General features: G+C 41.9%; 1 protein-coding gene across 1 annotated transcript in view; it reads right to left on the bottom strand.

Moving 5' to 3' along the window:
- Window positions 1-20338, bottom strand: part of celsr1a (cadherin EGF LAG seven-pass G-type receptor 1a) — an 82964-nt gene that overhangs the window by 14152 nt on the left and 48474 nt on the right. Inside the window, exons 7-17 of the mRNA XM_062382991.1 lie at window positions 11492-11649; window positions 9821-9984; window positions 9454-9579; window positions 6773-6939; window positions 6454-6639; window positions 6240-6353; window positions 5904-6078; window positions 5671-5812; window positions 3806-3926; window positions 3248-3431; window positions 1161-1262 (exon numbers count right to left, since the gene is read on the bottom strand). Coding sequence (XP_062238975.1) covers window positions 1161-1262; window positions 3248-3431; window positions 3806-3926; window positions 5671-5812; window positions 5904-6078; window positions 6240-6353; window positions 6454-6639; window positions 6773-6939; window positions 9454-9579; window positions 9821-9984; window positions 11492-11649 — 1639 coding nt within the window. The remainder of the gene's footprint in view (window positions 1-1160; window positions 1263-3247; window positions 3432-3805; window positions 3927-5670; window positions 5813-5903; window positions 6079-6239; window positions 6354-6453; window positions 6640-6772; window positions 6940-9453; window positions 9580-9820; window positions 9985-11491; window positions 11650-20338) is intronic.

Below are 20338 nucleotides of genomic sequence, written 5' to 3'. Positions count from 1 at the left end.
CGTCCTGGGTTTTTCCTCTCAGGTTGCTAGATGTAGGTAACAGATACAGACTGAGCTAATAAAATAAACTGCATACTATGGCTGTAGGGTTTTTTATAAGAAATCTTATAATCTATACTTTTATTTTTGTGTAGTATTGTCTTAAAAAGATTCTTTGAAAAGACATTAGTCAAAATTTCTGATGGAAAAGACCATGGCTGTGCTCTTTATAGTAAAAGCACATGTGTGATCAGAAACTGGTCAGAATATGTGCCGAAGTTAAACAGTTAAAAATGTTTGAAAATCTGAATCTGTCAAGACTTCATCCAAATGGGAAGTTGCTTCTCGTGCTTTTGTTAAGAAGAAGAAATGGCTAAAGGAGTTGCCAGTTGAAGCCCGGAGAGGCTGAAGGGCAGTGGGGAAAGTTGGGGGCGGATGACAAAAGGGGTCACCATGGTGATGGCGGTTACTAAGGGGTTGTAACAAGGAAAGTGATGGCGCTGTACTGAGAACGGGTCAGCGAGCTCAAGTTGTGAGTTCACCTCCATTCTCTCGTCTCAACCACACGCACGCACACACATACACACATACACACACACACACACACACACACACACACACACACACACACACCCACGCACACACAGAGCTGGCGGAGGGGTGGTATTTCTCTCAGTAAATGTACATGGGGTTTCTCTGCAAATTCAAAACTAAACATTTTCGGGAGAGAAAGGCTCTGCTGGATTAACTGACCAATCAGGGAGCTTCATTACAGTTTTTTTCAGAATATGCCTTAATATATAGTCACTCAAGAACAAACAGACAGACACACGCAGATGAATTCAACTGGTGTGACACAAAAACTCAGAATACTTTAGCATAAAAACTGATAAATGTCATATTACCCCCTACAAATACAACTTGACCTCAACCTTGTTATTGACCTTGATATAATTTTGACCATTGGTTGCCTCATGCTAAGTTGCTTTAGAGAAAACAATAATTACCCCACACTATGCAGATGGCATCAGAGGGTTTTAATGCTAATGTTTGTTGAAATCAGTGTTTCACCTTAGTGGCGATGCGTGTGTATGAATGTGTAAGCCGGAGGTTCTGAAGGAGCAGTGAAGAGAGGGGTGTCCTTCTCCACAGTCACAAACTCCACCTTCAAGAGCACTCACCAATGGATCCTTTGGGACAGTTCATGGCCGCGGGCCGGCCAGGGTTGGTCTTTGGCCACCAGATGCCTGCGTCGAACGCCTTGGGGCAGCCCATCTTCACCGCTGTGGAGGAAAGAAGGAGAGTAGATGGTTCAGGTGGTGTGACGTCAGACAAAATTAGCCCTTTAAGAAGTTAAATCGTTAACTGAACCTGAATTAATTGAGAAAAACTTGACATGGGCTCTGGTTACATCTTCCACACAATCAAAAAAACAGCCACACAAACTAACACAGTGATATTATTGACAAATGAATCCTAAAGAGCCACTGCACAATAGAGTGTGGATACCCGATCTGGTGTAAATTGCGTGAAACTAAAGAATTATTTATCAAATTTAGGACTTTCTGTCTTTGTTGGGGCTACGGGGCCAATGTGTGATATTTACCTGGCAACAACTGCACTCAACAACTCCAAATAAACAATGAGAGTTGTATTAGCTAAGTAGTTCCGTTGACAAAAGGTACAGTCGAGTTCAAGAAAGGTTCAAGAAGATAAAGACAACTGACAATAGTAAGATTTGTATTTACGCTGATTACATACGCTGTTGTTGCCTGGATGAAACTTCAGTTCCTTATCTGAGTGGGTCGGACAGGGAATTGTGGCCAGCGCCGCTCTCTCTATTGCATAAGCAGCAAACCATGTTGAGGTTCAGCATATCTGAGTTAATAAACGTCCAGGACAGTCCCACATTGTTTCATTCTCTTTCTGTAGCTAATTCACTGGAGTAACCAATAACTTCTCCAAGTCTGTTTAATATGGCCCGTTTTGGAAATGTGAAAACCTTTTTGAGTTTTCAATAAAAATAAATAATAAATTATTAATATAATAATGATAAATTATCACTTTTTACATTTCCATACTCTCCTTTTCCTTGAGGGTAATTTCTTTCTAAACCATGAGAGCATCTGTCATCATCAGAGGCTGTGGTGACATTAACTGAGTTTTTCGAGAGGCATCCTGTCGTCTGGGCTGCAGAGCTGACAGATCGGTATGAGGCCTGCCATGCATGGTTACATCTCAGTGACCCGCACAACATAACCAAAGAACTTTTTCTTTTTTTCATCCCCGCCACTTTCCTTAGTCAATTCCTCGTGTCAGGATTCATTTAAGCATATCCACATGAAACTATCATATCTGAAATCATATCAAACAAATAAAACCCGCTGATTTGGAACATCTGTCATTAACAAAGAGAACCACATCCAGCTCCATTCAAAGTCTGAGCACGTTCCGAGGCGTGGAAGAGCTTCAAATTGGGTCAAACAGTAACGACATTGACATTTGTTCTCGGGCCTTCGCGGTTTTGTCCTCCATTCATCTCTACTGTATTGTGTGTGCGCACGGCCGCTGCCAAGTTTGCCCACAAGCCAGACTCGCCTCTTCTGCTTGGCTGGCCGGCAACAAAGCCAGAGAAGTTAGCTCGACTGCAGCACCGGCAGATGTGAGCGACACCATTTGTCTCCCCCTGACACTTCATCAATTCATCCGGGTACACGTTGTGAACCGGAACAGTTAAAGGAATAATACACCCAATACACCCGAAGCTGTCCTTGTCATAAATATCTGACCTTCATGGATGGTTTCACTTCCCATGAACAGCGTGTTAAGTATGTGATTGGTCAGCCTTTTGGAACAGCTATGGACAAGCTATGTTAAGTTATCTTTTGTTGTGTATCATGTATTATTGTATATATATATCCTTTGTTGGCTTGTTTTTATATTTTGTATTATAGTGCATATATTTTTTACAACCTAATTATTTTATTTTTGATTTTATGTTGTATACTACTCATTTAATACCTATATTTTGCATTTCAATTTTTCTTGATATTGTCTTGAACTGTCTATATATTTCTATTCTTGGCTGAAACGGCTGTAGCGTAATTTTGCTTCTTCTTTATTACTTTTAACTTAACCTTAACAACCAAGGGTTTTGATTTCAATATCACAATTTCCTGTTTAGGATAATATAAACGTTGCTTGCAAAAAAGGTGTAAAGAATTGTTAAATATCACATTACGTTCGGAAAATTAATGAATTCAAATACCTTTACATCCTGAGGTCGTGACTTCAGAAAAGGGGTGATCGCAGCGGTTGCACTGACGACCGATAACTCCTCCCTTACAGGGGCACTGTCCGGTGATGGGGTCGCACGTCCGAGACTCAGAGCCGACTGAGAAGCACTCACAGGGGTAACAGGTGTCCTCGCCCTCGGGACGATAGTGGTTGTCCTGTGGGACGAGAAGACGCGTTTCACAAATGAAATATTCAGAACTTTAAAAGAGAGCCGGAGGACATTAAGATATTTTGAGGCGCCATCTGTGCAGCTATGAAATGAGTCCAGGTAGTTTTTCCTTACAGCAGCACTAAGCTATGCTTACGGTATGACACTGAGACATGTTAAAGAAGTGCAAGCGAAAATAAGTCATGTTAGATAAATGGTTCAGTAATTCATGAGTTCTGGAGCTACATGTCAAACCACACCACATTGTTTCCACAAAAATGTCCTGTTTAACCTTTATTCTAATCATTCTCCTTAATCACGATGCAAACCCTTTTATATTCCCTTTTTACCGGTGAAATCTCATGTTGTGTGTGTTTGTACCTTGCAGCGACACTCTCCTGAGGTCTTGTTGCAGTCTTTGTGAAATCCTCTGGAAGTATCACAGTTACAGGGACCACACATGGGACTGCCCCACCAGCCCAGGGGACACGGCTTCTCCACTCTGTCATCGAAAGACATGGACAAATTGAATTAGACTCAGCACACACATATATTTATTACCTTTAAACTGAAAGAAAATATAACCTGGAATTATTGAAGACCCTTATGACACAGAAATGTAATTGAGGCTTGATAATTTAAAGATAAGTAAGAATAAATTACACACAAGTAATGAAAGAAAATGGAAAAATAAACCATTGAATCAAGAAAACAAACAAATTTTTTTAAATTTTTAAACCGATATATCAGCCAAATTTATTCTCTAACCCATAAATCAGTCAAGCTCTAATGCACTTATTCTTTTAGAAATGCAGGTTAATCTCGCATGCAGCCTCAGATTTGTATTTTTTATTCAAATTACAAAATGAATAAGAAAAATCTTCTTCCTCCAGCTGCTCTTTATACCAGCTATGGAGAATAAGTTGATAAAGACAACAAAAAACACACTACATCTGCTGTATATTCAATGTGATGCTTGATCAGGTTTCAACATGTTGGTGACTTGGTATTAGCATGTACAAATTTGATTACTTCCTATCAGTTAACTTTATCTCTCACTAAACGTCTTGTGCTGGCCTGTATCTAGAATAAACTGCCTCCACAGTTTGAAGTCAGTGAATCAAGTGTGACTCAACACACAGAGACTTCCTTTCTCCCAAGAGAGAGAGAGAGAGATGGGATCTCCGGTGGAGTGATGTGATCTGATAGGGGACAAGCGCCGGTATGAGGCAACTGAGACTAAACACCTATGGAGGATCACTGAGGTGTGGAGAGGGAATCCCACATCCTGCTCCAGACAGGAAGTGATGCATGTTAGATGGGTCAGGGTTAAGGGAGGAAATGACTAGTTCTCAATCAGGGTTGGCTTATTCACGGGAACTGTATGACAATGCTGACTGTGCAGGCCAACACACCTCTCTCTGAATGAATACATTAATTTCTTCTCTTTTTGATATCTCACACTCTTTCTCTTTGTCTTCGTCTCCTCACACACACAGGCACACACACTCTCTCCAGCTCGGATTACTTACTAATAAAGCTGCTCTCAGAGACTCAGGACATTGGCAACATTACGAAAGGAGCAAGGGCCTAACACAACAAAGAGGATTAGTGGGCTTTGTCTCAGAGGAAGGCAAAGTCCACTTTTAGTCTGGTTATTTTAAACATCTGGATATGAAGGACTCCTGTATGTCTTGGAGGGATCATTGGGCCCAAAAGTTTCTGTCTTCAAATGTCTTTCAATGAGGATTTGAAGGAATATCCTGAAGTGTCTTTACCGGGACATTTTAAAATTGCAAGAAGGCAGTGCTGGGAGGCAAAGCTTAATGGGGCCTGCAGACTTTTAACGAATTTGGTAATAACTTTGATTTTAAAACCAGAATTTTCAATTATTTCATTAAAGAACACTTGTTTGCAGGCACGTGTATAGGCACGTGTATAGCTCCGCCTTTTTATTTGGAGATATTTGTTTTTCTTTATTTATATTTTAGTTTTTGCGTCCAGCGTGCGTTAGAAGCCTCATCAAAACACCCACTCTTTTGCAGTGAATCCTGCAGACTAGAAGATCCCCTGCTGTGTTCTCACATTGACTAAGGGGCTACGCGGAGAAACTCAAGGGATCTCACTCTAACATTCACGTTCACACATGCACCTCCTCCAGAGAAACTCCAGATGATCCCTCCAGAGTTCAGTGCAAGTTTGAAAGCATCTGAAAAGACACATACACAGAGAGGAGGTGACCTTACTTGTTTTCACAGTACTGGCCATAGTAGTTCGGTCCACATTCACAGGTGTATCCATGGGAGGAACTTGGTTTGCGAACACAGGAGGAAACATGCTCACAGGGGTTGAGCTGACAAGCATCCACACACCCCTTACCAAAGTAACCTGGATGGACAAAAAAAGTGAGAAATGAATATACTGAGTGAAATAAACACTTTATAAAAGTACTTGTGTTGATGCATGTGTGTATTTTTACCTGAGTCACACAAACAGGTGTACGTGCTCCAGTCGTCGCTACAGTGGCTGTTGTCGGGGCAGATGTTGGAGTCGCAGGGGTCGTCCAAGTTGCAGCCGTCCTCCACACGGATCTTCAGGCCCTGAGCCATGTTCACGTTGACTACATTGGTGGATGTCTCACCCACACGGACACCCTGATGGAGAGGACAAAATGATGAAGAGTGGAGGCAATAGGACGAGAAAGAAGGACGAGAAAAGAAAAGAGTAAAACGTTTTTTGAAGACCGCAATATTTCTCAGACAATTTTTTGCTAAACAAATGAAATATGCACACACACACTCACACACACACTGACCTGTATGCAGCCAACAAATCCTTTGTTGACATGGTTTCCTTCTCCAGGCAAACCTCCAACGTGCAGAGTTTGCAGCTTCAAACCTGGCAGTTCGTTACCAATCTCCACTGACTTCTGAATAAACAAAGATTTGCAAGAAAGAAAAAGTTATACATTTTCATGCTCGAAACTTAATGCAGCACGTTTACAACTCTTACTATAATTTGCCTTTTACCTTGTACATGCTATAGTCCAGGGAAACCGTGACCATGTATTTAATGTCCTTGCCGTCTTTAATACTCCTCAATTCTACCAGCAAGTGGTGCCACTCTCCGTCATTGACCCGAACTTGGGGGAAGCTCAGCGACGCCAAAAGCTGCTTCCTCAGCCACACTTCCATACGGACCTGTTGCTCACTCACCTGGGCGATGGGGAAGATTACATTTATTGACAAGGAACTCTATATTAACGCGAAATTGTAAAAAAGTTGTAAAATATTGCACCATATGCTGAAGCTGCTGGCATTTCCGTTAACAATAAGCTATTCATCTTACCATGAGGTTGATGGTGGAGGAGGGTCCGACGTTGGCCTGAATGAGGGTGCCAGAGGGCTGCCTGGTGCGGAACATGAGGCCCATGTACCAGGGAACAGCGACGGTGATGTCCGGGTCGCTCAAGGAAACCAACGCCTGACCGTCGAAGAACTGGGGAGACCGCATCACTGGGGAAAGACAGGACAGAAGAATTTGATTGGTGTTAATTGTTTAAAGGTGCTATGAATAACTTTTAAGGGCAAGACGGTGCTATATTTAAACAGAGACAATTGTGTAACTCCGAAAAATTATCAGACGTCTGCTGAGAGGCAGTTTTACACAGGACAGGACAAGCTTTCAGAATTTCGCAGAGGGAACAGCCAATTGTGAAATCCCACATAATTATCCACTTGGGTGCAGTAAAAGAGAAAGAATCAACACAATGGAGGTTATTGGAGTAAAGACCAAAAGCTTTGTACTTAGAAAATAAAGTCATCTGCACCCACTGAATTTCTCATTTATAGAGATTATACAGAAGTGTCACGGAAAAGTATTTAGAGTTAGGTAACAATGATGAATTTGTATGGTTTGTTACTCCCAATCCAATGTCTGCAGACGTCACACAATATCCGATGCAGACACAAGGTGGTTTATATGTATGAACTCGTACACACCATGGGTCAACCTTTCAGCAGAGCATACGGTCTGTGTTTCCTCCTGCAAAATCTGCAGCGTAGACACTGTATGGCTCCTCGGGGCATAGATTTAAACTGAAGCGTTCGCAAACACAGGCGCACAAAAGCTGCAATTAAGAGATAAACCACATATTTGTTCCCCTTCGCAGGTAGCTGCAGCCGTTTTAGTCGGAGCACTTTGCTAAAAGCTTAGTGCGGCGTAAAAGGAAAAACATCCACTTCTCGGTTCTCATTTACTCTTTCAAGAAGAAGAAGAAGAAGGCAGGAAGAGGGCCTCTGTGAGCCAACCCCTCAGTGTCCTATCATCTGCTAATTAGCACTAGAACTATGAGTCTGCTGTGGCTGACAGAAAATATGTGATTACTTTTGCAACGGGCTAAATGAAAAAAATACATTTCATTGTGAACCTGCGAACGTCAATTAAGGACACATACAGAGTTTCCTTTGAATAGTAACTTATTGACAACCTGCAAAATATGTTGAGTGAAGCAGATTTTCCCCCTCTTATTTGTTTGCATTAAAACAAAAACTTTTAACCTCTTCAAGACTTTAAAACAAAACATTCCTCTTCAAAATAAAACAGTGATTTCAGTGGACGAGTCTGACTTGAACCATCACCCGCTGGTTCGTTCATATGACAAAAGGCAAAATTCATGTGTACAAATGGCTTTATTTAGCGTTTTCAAACCTCACATCTTTTCTTGGAATAGTGTTAAGAGGCAATTGGGCATAAAGCTGGTTAGTGGTCGTAATCTGAGTCTTTAAATTCTTCCGGATAAGGGTGAAGCTCAAACAGAGCTGCAGTTTGTGGATGGGAGAGCAGACACAGGACAGCATTGACCAGAAACAAATTAGACCCTACATTGAGTACCATATCCACTTTCATGATTCCTTTTGTGATGACTCCAAAAAACGGTCCCCAGATTGACTGACATTGAACACGTTTAATTGCTACACCACCTTGTTTGACACCAGTCCAGAGATTTAAACTCTACTTGTCATAACAAGTTAATGCCACCCGTGAGCATGCAGACCTATTTCCAGTGTATAGTAAGCTTATACATAGCCCGGCTTTCAGTTAGCATGACACATCTCATTCCCTGGTTTAAAAAATCTGTCTGTACAGTTGAAACCTCTTCTGATTGAATACAAAGAAAAGCGTCTCTCCAGTCTGGATGCGTTTGGCAGTGGAAAAATAAATGACGACAAATCCCTTGTTTCGCGTGCGGTGGCGTCGAGGTCGCACGGTGCCTCAAACCAAACGTGTCAACAATGCGGCGGAGCAGCCAAAAACGCTCTTCCCAGGCCGCTGTGATCCCGGGCCCAGTTCAGAAACCGGATACCGGAGGCTGGCACTGCCGAGGCGGCTACCTCATAGACGAGATGGCAGCGAGAGGTATTCACACCTTCACATATTGTTTGGAAGCTCGCCCTGAAGGAGGGGAATCAAAGTTCTCGCCTTACATTAGGAGAACATAAGATGGAGGTAAATATCAACACTGTTGGGAAGTGATGATTTTATGTTCCCTGACACATTTATTATTGCTTAAGTCCTGATCAATCTTTCAGCACGTGTGGCTTCAGATAAACTGTATACAATCGGACCACACACTGTAACATGAGCCGCTTGTCACATGGCTGCTGAGGTGGCAACTGTGACAGCTATGGGTTTACTGCAGTGTGTGTTTGTGTGTGTCTGTGTGTGTGTGTGTGTGTTTGTACAGCAGCACGTGGGGGGGGGGCTTTACTCTGACTTTCTATTGTGACTGCTGCATGAATCAGAATGAGACAAGGGAGGAGTTCCTTATCCCACTATCCCAGTTGATCTCTCGTGCTCACACCATTTCCTGGAAGTCCTCGAGATCCATACACTTACTGCTAGCAAACCCAGACAATTTTTGACTCTATTTAAAGAGATAATTCATGTTTAATGACTAGAAAATGAAAAACACACTCTCTGTCTCCCTCTCAAACACACTAACACACACACACAGGTGCATCTTTTACCTTGTTCACAGTTCTTGCCTCCATAACCCGTTGGGCAGTTGCAGCCGTAGGTGTTCCACTTGTTGTCACACACTCCTCCGTTCTTACACACAATGTTTGCGCAAAAGTCTTTCTTCGCCGGACAACCTGGATATTGAACACACACAAATAATAATTTGTTAAAGTCTAACTACACCCTGAGACACGCCTACCTACAAACGATGTGGTGGTTTAGGGCCCGGATCACACATACGCAAATAAGAAGCGAATATCCAAATGACAAGGGTCAGAGTTCACCAAGTATTCACCAAGTATGTCTTTAATCTGTACGTGTAGTGTATGTTCAGAGTCTGTGAACCGTTTTGGTTTGAATGGCCGCACGTCGAACCTTCTGTGGTGCCGTTGTTGGCGATGTGGCTGGCCATATCGATGGGTTTGTTGTCGATGTTGAGGTTTCTCATGCAGCCCACAAAGTCTCGGTTCCTGACGGGGAAGTCCTCGGGGAGGTTGGGAACGCCGCCTAGCAACAACGGGCCTGTTAAGTCCAGTGACCTGCAGACAACACAGACAGTAAATCAGAATAGCGTCCAAAACAAAAACAAACAATCTGATTTATTTTGCAGAGTAATTCTTTGGATTTAGGGTCTACAACGATCAAACCCATATTTTGACACTTTGAAAACATTTTACATTCAAATGTAACCGACTAGACTGTAACAACCCATCGATGTCCCCACTTCACCCCAGAAAGGGCGACCGAGGTAAAGCATCAACCCTTAGCATGACTGACATTTGTAAAATAAAGTTATTTTTCCTGAGGATTAAGGCTGGCACAAGGCTAAGGGCTACCATCACCACGACTGAGTCTGGATCTACACAGTAGGTCATGGAGGAAGCTGCTTACACCCACAAGCCCCTCAACATCAATAGCCACAAGGCTTTGTGAGACTTAATGTGAAGCAACGCTGCACAAAAACATGTTCAAAGTACGACTTTATAAATTGTGGGCATGTACAGTAAAGTACCAACAGTGTTTTGTGACCAGGAGCATGTGGAGCTTAGTCGAAGAGTCTTTAAGGAATTAAAGAATTAAATCCCTAAATAAATCAATTCTGTTGCAAACTGCTACTGATTTCAAAGCTGTTTTAATTTAGAAATACCTCCCCAAGAATATTTATGTGACAATTTGCATGTGAAATTATTAATAATCCAGACTTATGGATCAACACCAGTGGTATTAGGTTGTGAATTAATTTCTAGTTCTAGTTCTAAATTTCACAAGTGAAGTATTTACAGAAACATGTCATTAAAAACTTTGTAAGACGAGAAGAATTAACCAGATGCCTCTCTCATATCCGAAATCTGAAAATAAAACAATAGCCTGTTATAACGTAAGGCAAAGTATCTTATACAAGACGGAAATCATGTGAAAACAAACCACAAAAAGATTTTCCCAGCACTGAAAGCCAAGTGATTCCTGCCTTTGTGTTAGTGACATGCATTTCTAAAAGTGAAACTGTTCAGGCAGCACATTACATCACATTGTAATGTACCGTATGATTGCAAATTCAGGCGAGACACAGTTTCAGTACCTCTGAACTCCTCTCGGCGTCTTTTACCTGTGCAACAAGTTCCAGAAAGAATGTAACCTCATTATCTCCCCTTGAAGCGCTGTGTCCCCACCCTCTGCATACTAAATGTGCCCCAGCATGTTAGCTCTTCAAAAGACTCATTAAAGTAAAAATGTCTCATGCTATAGAAATAAAAATCAATTAGTCTCTGGCAAACGCACGGTAAGTCATTTTAAGCCCGTGTTTTGAGGAGCTATTCGTTGTCTGAGGCCATGTCTGACAGCAGGAATACCACAAGGATGAGTGCACAGATTAAAATACAAAAGGAGGAGAGGGTGGTGAAAAGAGAGATGGGTAATCTGGTGTAATGGAGGCGATTGTGGCCTCCGAGGTACAAAATTGTCCTATAAGTATCTAAGTGGTCCAGACCTGACGTTTGACAGGGGAGAAAAAGATGCATGAAAAGAAAGAGAAAAAGAAGAGCTTACTTCTTCTGTCCGGTCTGGGTGCCCTGGGCAGCGCAGGAGTAGTTGCCGATCTGCCTCCCGAAGCGAATCGCCATGGAGATGTCACAGTCGTCCACTGCAACCACAGCCACCTTCTCTCCAGAGGGTCCATGAGGGATGCCCAGACGCCCGATGTTAGGCTGAAGAGTAAAAGAAAATACAACCGTTACAGTTAATCATTGTGTTTAGTCTTTATCTAGTGGATACATGTTTGAGATACTTTACATGAAATAGAAAGATAATAATAAGGGATAGATGGTAACAAAAAGCTTAATTGTCGGTTGACATCACAAATAAACAAATCAACTATCGTATCACACTTTTTATATCCTTATTTATTAACTAATCTCCAATAAACATCAGACATATCACTATCTGCGTTTATGTTTGTTGATGTAAAACAAACAATCTAAAAAGTGTTTTTTCTATATATTTTTTTCATTTATAGTTACTTAAAATAAACTTTGTGGTTAAACTGTGAAATATCAACCCTCATGTACATTTCTTTGTAATTAAGGATTAATTGATGACGGCATTTTAGGAATCTGTATAATTTTCTTCATAAAATAATTCACTTTGTACTCCCTAATACCAGCATCGACAAAAAGTCCCCATAAGGCAATTATTGACAGGAAGTGTTGATGAAAGGATGTGGATGTGTGTTGATGAATAGAAAGTGGACAGGAAGCAGATCTATCGTCTCCTGTTGTGCTTTTCACACTATTGTAATGATAAATGACCTCCACCAACTGAATTTAGTTCAAGATTTAGTTTTCCTTCTCAGTTTCTTCTCAGGTCGGCCGGGACGGCTTTTTGCTGCTCCATTGCTGCGGGTCAGCGCTACACAAACAATGTCTCGCTGGCTTTAGCCAACCTGCCGCGGAGGCACACAGGCTCTGCTGGCTTAAGACGACAAGAAGACCATTGTGTGCTTGCTCGCAACTAATGATTACAAAGTAGGCTAATTCCTCCATCAAGGCTTGTGGCCGACGAATGTTGATCTGAGAAAATGTGGCGTTTAATTAAATGTTAAACTCCAAATGTTTCCAGCAATTAGAAAATAACACCTCCTTTCATTACTGGCATGAAAGTGAAGTAGGAGAAATAATGCGGTCGAGGATATGAGTCATTCTAAAACACTTTCAATTTGAAATCAAATAAAGAACCATGTCATTTCCTTTTTGTGAGTGGTGTACAGTAGATTGGTGATTAGTCTGCTCTCTCTTCTATCTCTCCTGGGAGAATGGTAAATCTCTAGACTACAAAAACACATAACAAAGGGACTGCAGATCCTAGATCTGATCACAGCGCTGTGTTTACACTAGGCACCCTGCCTCCTTAAAGGCTGACAGGTTGACAGAGAGCAAGGGAGACTTTCAAACCGCTGAGGTGACGGGTCGATTAAGGAAAGAAATCAAGAACAAAAATTGAAATAAAATGTGCTCAATGCTTTTAAGACACAACATTTCAGGTATTTTTTTCTGATTTAATATAAAATAAGAGAAAAGGAACTACCAGAGAAAGTAACAGAAGAGACGGAGGGGAAACCCAGGACTGGATAGAAAGACAATGTGTGCGCATGTGTTTGTCTCGTACACAAATAGGATTAGAGTAATGAGATACTGGCGGGGCAGACACGCAGTAAAGGAAGAGGAAATAAAAGATGGTGAAAAATAGAAAAGAAAGAGCGACAGGCAGAAACAGGGTCAGACTCAGGAGACTGAAAGAGAAAGACAAAAGAAAGGCCGGCAGACGGGACGGGTAGAAAAAAAGAGCGACAGAGGGGTGCAGTGTTTTCTATTTTGGCTCAAGTGGACTTCGCCTCAGCATATTTTCCAACCCAGAGGGATTTTCGTTGTAGTTTGTCTCTGCCCCTCCCGCTAATGTGCTTTTTCCACTAATTCTGCTGAAAAACAAGTCTACACTTTCCATAAAGACAAAAAGAAAGTACAACATCCTCTCACACCACTGCTGCTCTTACGTTTTAAAAAAGTACAAACACGAAACTGAATAAATCAGGAGAGAACCCACCTGGTTTAGGTTTTGGGGGTGTCGAAATGGATCAGGGTGCGGATCCAGAAAAAACTGATATTTATCAGTTTCTGCAATTTGGTGCAGATCCAAATTAAAAATCTTGATCTAGTGAATTTAAATTTGGTTTAATAAAATGACTGTTGGACCTTGGCGGAGGTTCTCTAGCACGTTTTTTTTCATTTAATCACAGGTATAATCCTGTCTGACACAGACACTGTGTGACCAAGCTGTGGTGAAAGTATAAATCTATTTCTAGGTAAATAAAACTTATTTACTTTCCATTAACTTTGTGGTTTTCTACTTATTATATATTGCATATAATCATACAATTCTTAACTTAGGAAATAAGAATTCCCTGTTGCTTGAATACATATTTGGTCACATGCTTCACGCCTAACTTCTCCCTCTGGTTTTGAGTGTGTGTGTGTGTGTGTGTGTCATCAGTAGCCTCCTGTATAATCAACCTTGTATGTCGAACACAATCATGCTGGTAGGAAACCACACCCCTGTCTCGGCACAGGTATCTACAGGTGTTAAAACCCACCCAGTCCACCTCCCAGCGTCACCATGGCGATCACAGACATCTGTCTCTATCCAGACGGCACAAGCGCGAACCAGTAAATTCGTGTCTGGGCCTCCCACTGCTGGCCGGAGCGCCATAACTCAAGGCAGAAAAGAAGGACGAGTCTCATGATTGAATGTGTCCTTATGTAACTCGGATTCTTCCTGAGACAACATGAGCTGCACTTCAGGAAATCTATGTCACAGCTGCTTTCAGGTGAGGCACATGCATGGTACACACCACGTGCTCAGCAAGGTTGGAAATGAACACAGACTTGAGGCCAGATTGTTGATTAAGCAGTATCCTGGTAATTAGGACAACCTCATGCATAAACCTGCTGTGAGATACACATGGATGAAAGTCCCCTGTGGCAAGCCTGGGAGAAAAATACAAAAAAATATCTGATTTTATTCAGAAAGCAGTCGAGCCTGAAGGAGAAAAATGACGACCCGAACAGGAGCAACCAAAATAATCAAAGAGATTCCACAGTAAAGGAAAATGCACTTAAAGGAGGAAGAGAGAAAAAAGAAAATGTCCAATGTCCTATTCGGCATAGTTTATTGAACAACAGCTCAATTTGATACCTACTATTTATTTTGCTGTCCTCATTTTATTTCTCTTCCTGAATTTGGAACTCAATTTTGATTCATCTTTACTTTACTTAAGTAGAATTATTTTCACTTTTACTCCCCTACTGTTTTACCATACACTGTGCTACATGTGCAAATTGTTTCCATATCTTTTAAAGTAATCAATGACAGGACAATGAACTCAAATTTTTTTTCAAACCAGTGAGAAAATGAGAAGATATGTGAAAACCTTTAAATGTATTTAAGGTTTTCACATGCTGCAAAAGGCAAGAGCTTTAATATAAATAGAACCATGGTGTGAGAAAGACTCTTCGGGTTAATATGAAGTCACGCTGATTAAAATCTTATCATCACTTAAAGAATTCAGTGGAGTGAGGAGGGGATGAGATAAAGAAAGACAGGAAGCAAAACATGGGAGAGAGAGAGCATACCCACATAATGGACCCACAACCTAAGATCTGCAGCTGTTACATGTGCTGGTAACTTATAGACTCACACACACACACACACACACACACACACAAGCATGCATGTACAGTATAGTGTACAGTACACACTGTGTAAGCACTAAACTGTGTATTTATGGCATGTGTGTTATGCGTGTGTGTAATTTGTGAGGGATATAAAAGCTGCTGTTGTTTCATCCACAGAGTTCTAACTGTGCACAATTATTCTACACATATATTCCCATGCACCGCATGTGACGAACAGTATGTTTGAACAAATTAATCAAGTTTATTATGATGTCATGCATGGAGCTGTACCCATACTGTATACTGTGATGAGTGGGAATAAAAAAGTCCATCTTGTCATGCCCTCTAAATCTGAACTTGGATAAAGTACATGAAATATAAACAAAAACCGTAAAAGTTAAACTTTAAGGAATAGTTTAAGGGAGTACATCAATCAATGACAAAAAATGTTTTTTTAATTAGCGATTGCTTTTACATAAAAGTGATTTTTAGTGCAGATAACCTCTGGCTATAATCAAATAAATTACCATTTTGTATATTGTATATGGATGATATTCTTTTATAAAACGACTTCACTCAGTGGAGGCCATGTTCTCAATTGAACATTTACCCTCAACTGAATGTGCGTGTGGCTGGTTGCACTGTATTTAGTTTCAGGCTTCTGTCTGGACCCTCGTTTTAAGTGCAATTGGCCCTGACAGTGAGGGGCCCCATGAGAGTCTCTTATGTACCCTCCCCCCGACTGTGACCTGCTGAAGATTCCCTCTCTCTCAGGTGTCGTCTCCAGGGGCGAAATACTTGCTGCGGCCATGGCAACGCACTTGATCCCCACAGCTAGCCACAAAGGCGAGGAAGGCAGAGGACACGGGTGGACAGATGCAGTGACCCGCACACACACACACACCGAACACCCAAACAAACTCACAGGAACAGTTAAAATCTTCAGCCCTCACCAAAAACGATGCCAACTGCATCGAAGCACCTTCACATTCTCACAACAGTAACAGTCTACACGCAGACCCACCCAAGTTGCAAACACAGATCCCCACACACACTATAACATTTGCACACACTCTCCCTCCCACCAACGGAGGCACACACACTGACACCTCTATTACGACAAGGCTGCCTGTCAAAGCCGACAAGATAACTCAACCAGCCCTGCGGCCGGGACAAAGAGTTTTGCCGCACAGATGGAGTTACATGCTAAACACAGTTCGTAAAAAAACACACTGTCAAAATGAGCCCCAAATGACCCTGTAGTGTGTGTCGGTGGGTTTGTGTGTGTAGAGGGTGAGATGGAGGGAATGCCTGGTGGTGATTATGTGTTTGTGCGCGTGTTTGGGGAGTATAGGAAGGATGTCTGCATAATGTGTTTGTGGTGCTTGTGCAATGTGTTGACTGAGCAAGCAGTGTGTGCATGTGTGTGTGTGTGTGTGTGTGTGTGTGTGTGTGTGTGTGTGTGTGTGTGTGTGTGTGTGTGTTTGAATGTGTAGGACAGGAAGCAGCTAGCGGAGCTGCAGAGAGCCAAACAGTTCATTTTGATAATAAAGGAAAAAGGGGCGCACAGTCTTTTATTATATTTGGGCTCGCCTGAGGATGTGCTATTGTTTCTGTGAGTCTTGGATGAAAAAGTGACTCTTGATGGATATTAGAACATGAGAGGTGTGAGTGTGAATGTGAGTGTGTGTGAAGTTGATTTTAGGCCTTGTCATGCCGAGGCTAGTATGTCCAACCTTCCCTCTGGCAGACTCTATCATGTCCAAATTACCTCACCTGGCCTCTGGCTATGTAAACCTAGAAGTGTGAATTATTCAAACACACACACACATACACACACAAACACACACACGGTTCCCAGAGGCTTTACAGAGAGCTACGATGTCCTGTTTTCAAGCCGGCGACATGTTACTGGTGTCTCACATCTCTCAGCGTAACAGATGGACAGTGGCCATTGTTGTTTTCTGGCTTTCAAGAGGTGAAACAAATGTGCAGATGCCATAAAAACTGAGGTAAGGGAAACTGTATCCTGTTTGGAAAATTCCTCTGACAACACGACAAATGTGGTCACCTGCATGTGCACTGACATCAACGGTATTAGCTTCTTTTCATCCATTTGTTAAAGCATATTTCACAGACAGGTTTTGTCTCTCAATTATTTTGTTAGATTAATTGATTTTTAATCTCCCCCATCCTCTTCTGTGTCACCGTCATGTTGTATGTGATGTTTTAAACCATAACAAAACATAATGTAAAATCAACAAGCTGTGGTTTTAGGTTTATAAGTCTTAAAGCTCAGTTTAGCTGTCGAGCTTCATATCTTGCATATGACAGTCGTATCAATCTTCTTATCTAAATCTTGGCAGTGGAGCCTCAACGGTGACCATCTAACCTTTATCTTAACAACCATGAACATTGCCGATTGATGCTAATGTTTGGCAGTAAAAGCAGTGGGACAATAAAACAAGGCCTGATAGGCATCATAAGAGATATAAACAGTGTAAAAAGATAAGAGAGAGGGATGTGGAGACGGAGAGGCGAAAGAGAGGGATCAGGAAGACACATTAAGGCCTGGTTATAAACTATATCGACTATATTTCTCTCTCTACGCTTCCTACTTCCTAACAGATACATTTGTATCTGTTCTTTTCTCTTCTCCACCAAATTCCACTGTCTGCCTGTATCTCTTAACGTTAATAAGAGGTTTGGGTCATGCTAGGTGAGGTGTGTGAAATTTCCTCCTCGCATTGACACATACACACACACTCCCTCACATCACAAGAGCGGGAGAGGAATGTAAAAATGGGAGAGGGTGGGGAGAAAGCAGATAGACATGAGACAAGGATAAAGATGTAGTGCGTTAGTCAGTCAGATACGGAGGTGGTCTGTAGTGACAGATTTATCAGATTTATCGTCATTCCTCTATGAAACAATGCTGTATACATCCGCTGTTCCTGCTGAATAGTAACTCACTCATCTACTCATCTACACACACAAACACACACACACACACACACAAAAACATCTGCACATTAAGGTTCACCGATTGTGTGTTTTTAAAGACTTTTGATCTCTTTCATAGCACTTTTGATTTTGATGGGAATTTGAAACCGCTGTACGCATAACAACAAGCAGTCAAAACATCTGTGTTGATGGTCACAACCTTTGTGCCAGGACCCTCAACCTTCAAATATGGCAAGTACAACTCCCCATTAGATGTAAACACGTTGACTTGGGTTGTAGAGAAGGGTTTGGTTTCTGAAGCAAGAAGATATACTCATATGGCAGTTGCCATTGGGCCACCATATATTTATAAAGGCAGTGGCCTTTGTAGTCATAGTTATAACAATATATACTCAGTTTCCGGTTGCCAAATGGTGAAGGGTAATATAACAAACCGCAAGAAACAGAAAGCGGTCTTCTGTGTGAAAGTCCTTGGTTTTATCGACCAATCAATCCCGGTGTAAGTGGTCATGTGATATATACATTTACAGGCGCGTTATATTGACAGAGGTGATTTCTGAAACAGAGCTAAAACGCCTGAATGGAAGGACCAACAAAGACTCATGTTAGTGTATCACAAGACAAGACTAAGCACGCAATCTAAAATTAAAAATGAACTACAGTCTAACCAGACGCATGTCATCTCTCGGACATTTGCTGTCCATGCTCATTACAGGAGCGACATCTTCAACTATGTTGTTCCTTGTCTTTGACTGAATGGGTGCTTAGGCCTGCCACTGTGCTGCCAAGGAAAACACAATCACTGCTCTGTGGGAGTCCACCTTCCTGCCTGCCTGTCTGCAGGGGCTCAGACTTGTTTACTACACCTGAACAAACCTAAGTGGAGGACGTCAATGAGAGCTGACAGATGAGCAAGAAGCCTGTTACTGTTTCAGTCATGCTGATACTTCACTGGTTCATTTATAGATATTAGTAGGTTCTCAACACAAAACATTAATAGTGCGAAGCAGATGAGAGATGTGTGATAGGAAGAATAAAACTGTGTATGGCTTAACCTTTCAATAAAAGCCATAAAGATGCAGTAGTGATGAAATGACAGTCTTCAGTGACGATGAGAGATGATCTGTACCAGAGACCACAGTCTTAATTCATTCCTGTCTGAGAGTCGTCCCTACCTGCCTCACCTGCACAGACCTTTACCTCTGACCCCTCTGGATAAACATGACAAGGGCAAGTGTTGATTGATGAAGTAAAGTAAGGTCAGTATCCTCCAAAGCTACAAAGCACTGGCTCTCAAAACATCTGAGTCAATGTTGAGCAGAGAACCTGAACATGCTAAACCAGGCTGAGGCAGGAAAGCCCAGTGAAATCAGATTTTTTTTAATTTGATACAGGGCACCTTGTGGAGTATTTGAGTGTTGGGTCCTTTTTAATGTTACTTATTTATATGTGCACAAGAACACACATTAGATTGGAAACATGATGCACATTGCTGTTCTGATGGTGTTCCACTGATAGGCCATCATTACTGTGAGGGGTGGCGCCTTGGTAGGGCATTCAGGAGGCAGGACATGATTGCTAAATTCTGCTGCAGAAACCATGTGTGTTTGTCTACAGCACATTTAATCGGCGTCGGTCCTTATCACCAAAGGCTCAGGGATCTCTGTGTCATTCTTAGTTGGCGTCTTTGTTGGTGTCTCCTACATGTATAGCACCTTTTTTTCCATCATCATCATTTTTCAGACATTGAAAACTGGCTGATATCTGCAATCTTTTTGGGAAGATTTCAGGAAAAAAATTCAGACTTCAATGCAGGTCTGAAAGCAGTGTATGGTGGCAAGCAAAGAACAGACAAACGTACATGTTATCAATAAACCTAGACGTCAAATACAGAGGAGAGGGAAGAAAGTCAGGTTACCACAAACCTCTATCAGCCAAACCAAAAAAGCACCAAAACCTGCTACAACCCCATCTACAGTCTACACCTGACAGAGCCACACTAAACCACACACCCTGTTGTTAGCAGCCATGACACCTCTGGCTACCTGAGGGAAGCAAGTACAGTAGTTAGTCAAGCAGACTAGAAGCAGAGCAGGGACTAAATAAGACCCTGGAGGGGGGGAGAAAAGAGCACCAGTGGGGACTACAGGCTAGAGGTCAAAGGTTACCTCCTTCTGATTGAGCTCCAGCCAGGCAGTAAAGAATG

This window comes from Platichthys flesus, chromosome 23 (genome assembly GCF_949316205.1).
Source record: "Platichthys flesus chromosome 23, fPlaFle2.1, whole genome shotgun sequence".
In the NCBI taxonomy this organism is placed as follows: domain Eukaryota; kingdom Metazoa; phylum Chordata; class Actinopteri; order Pleuronectiformes; family Pleuronectidae; genus Platichthys; species Platichthys flesus.
This window is presented reverse-complemented; position numbering and strand designations above follow the sequence as displayed.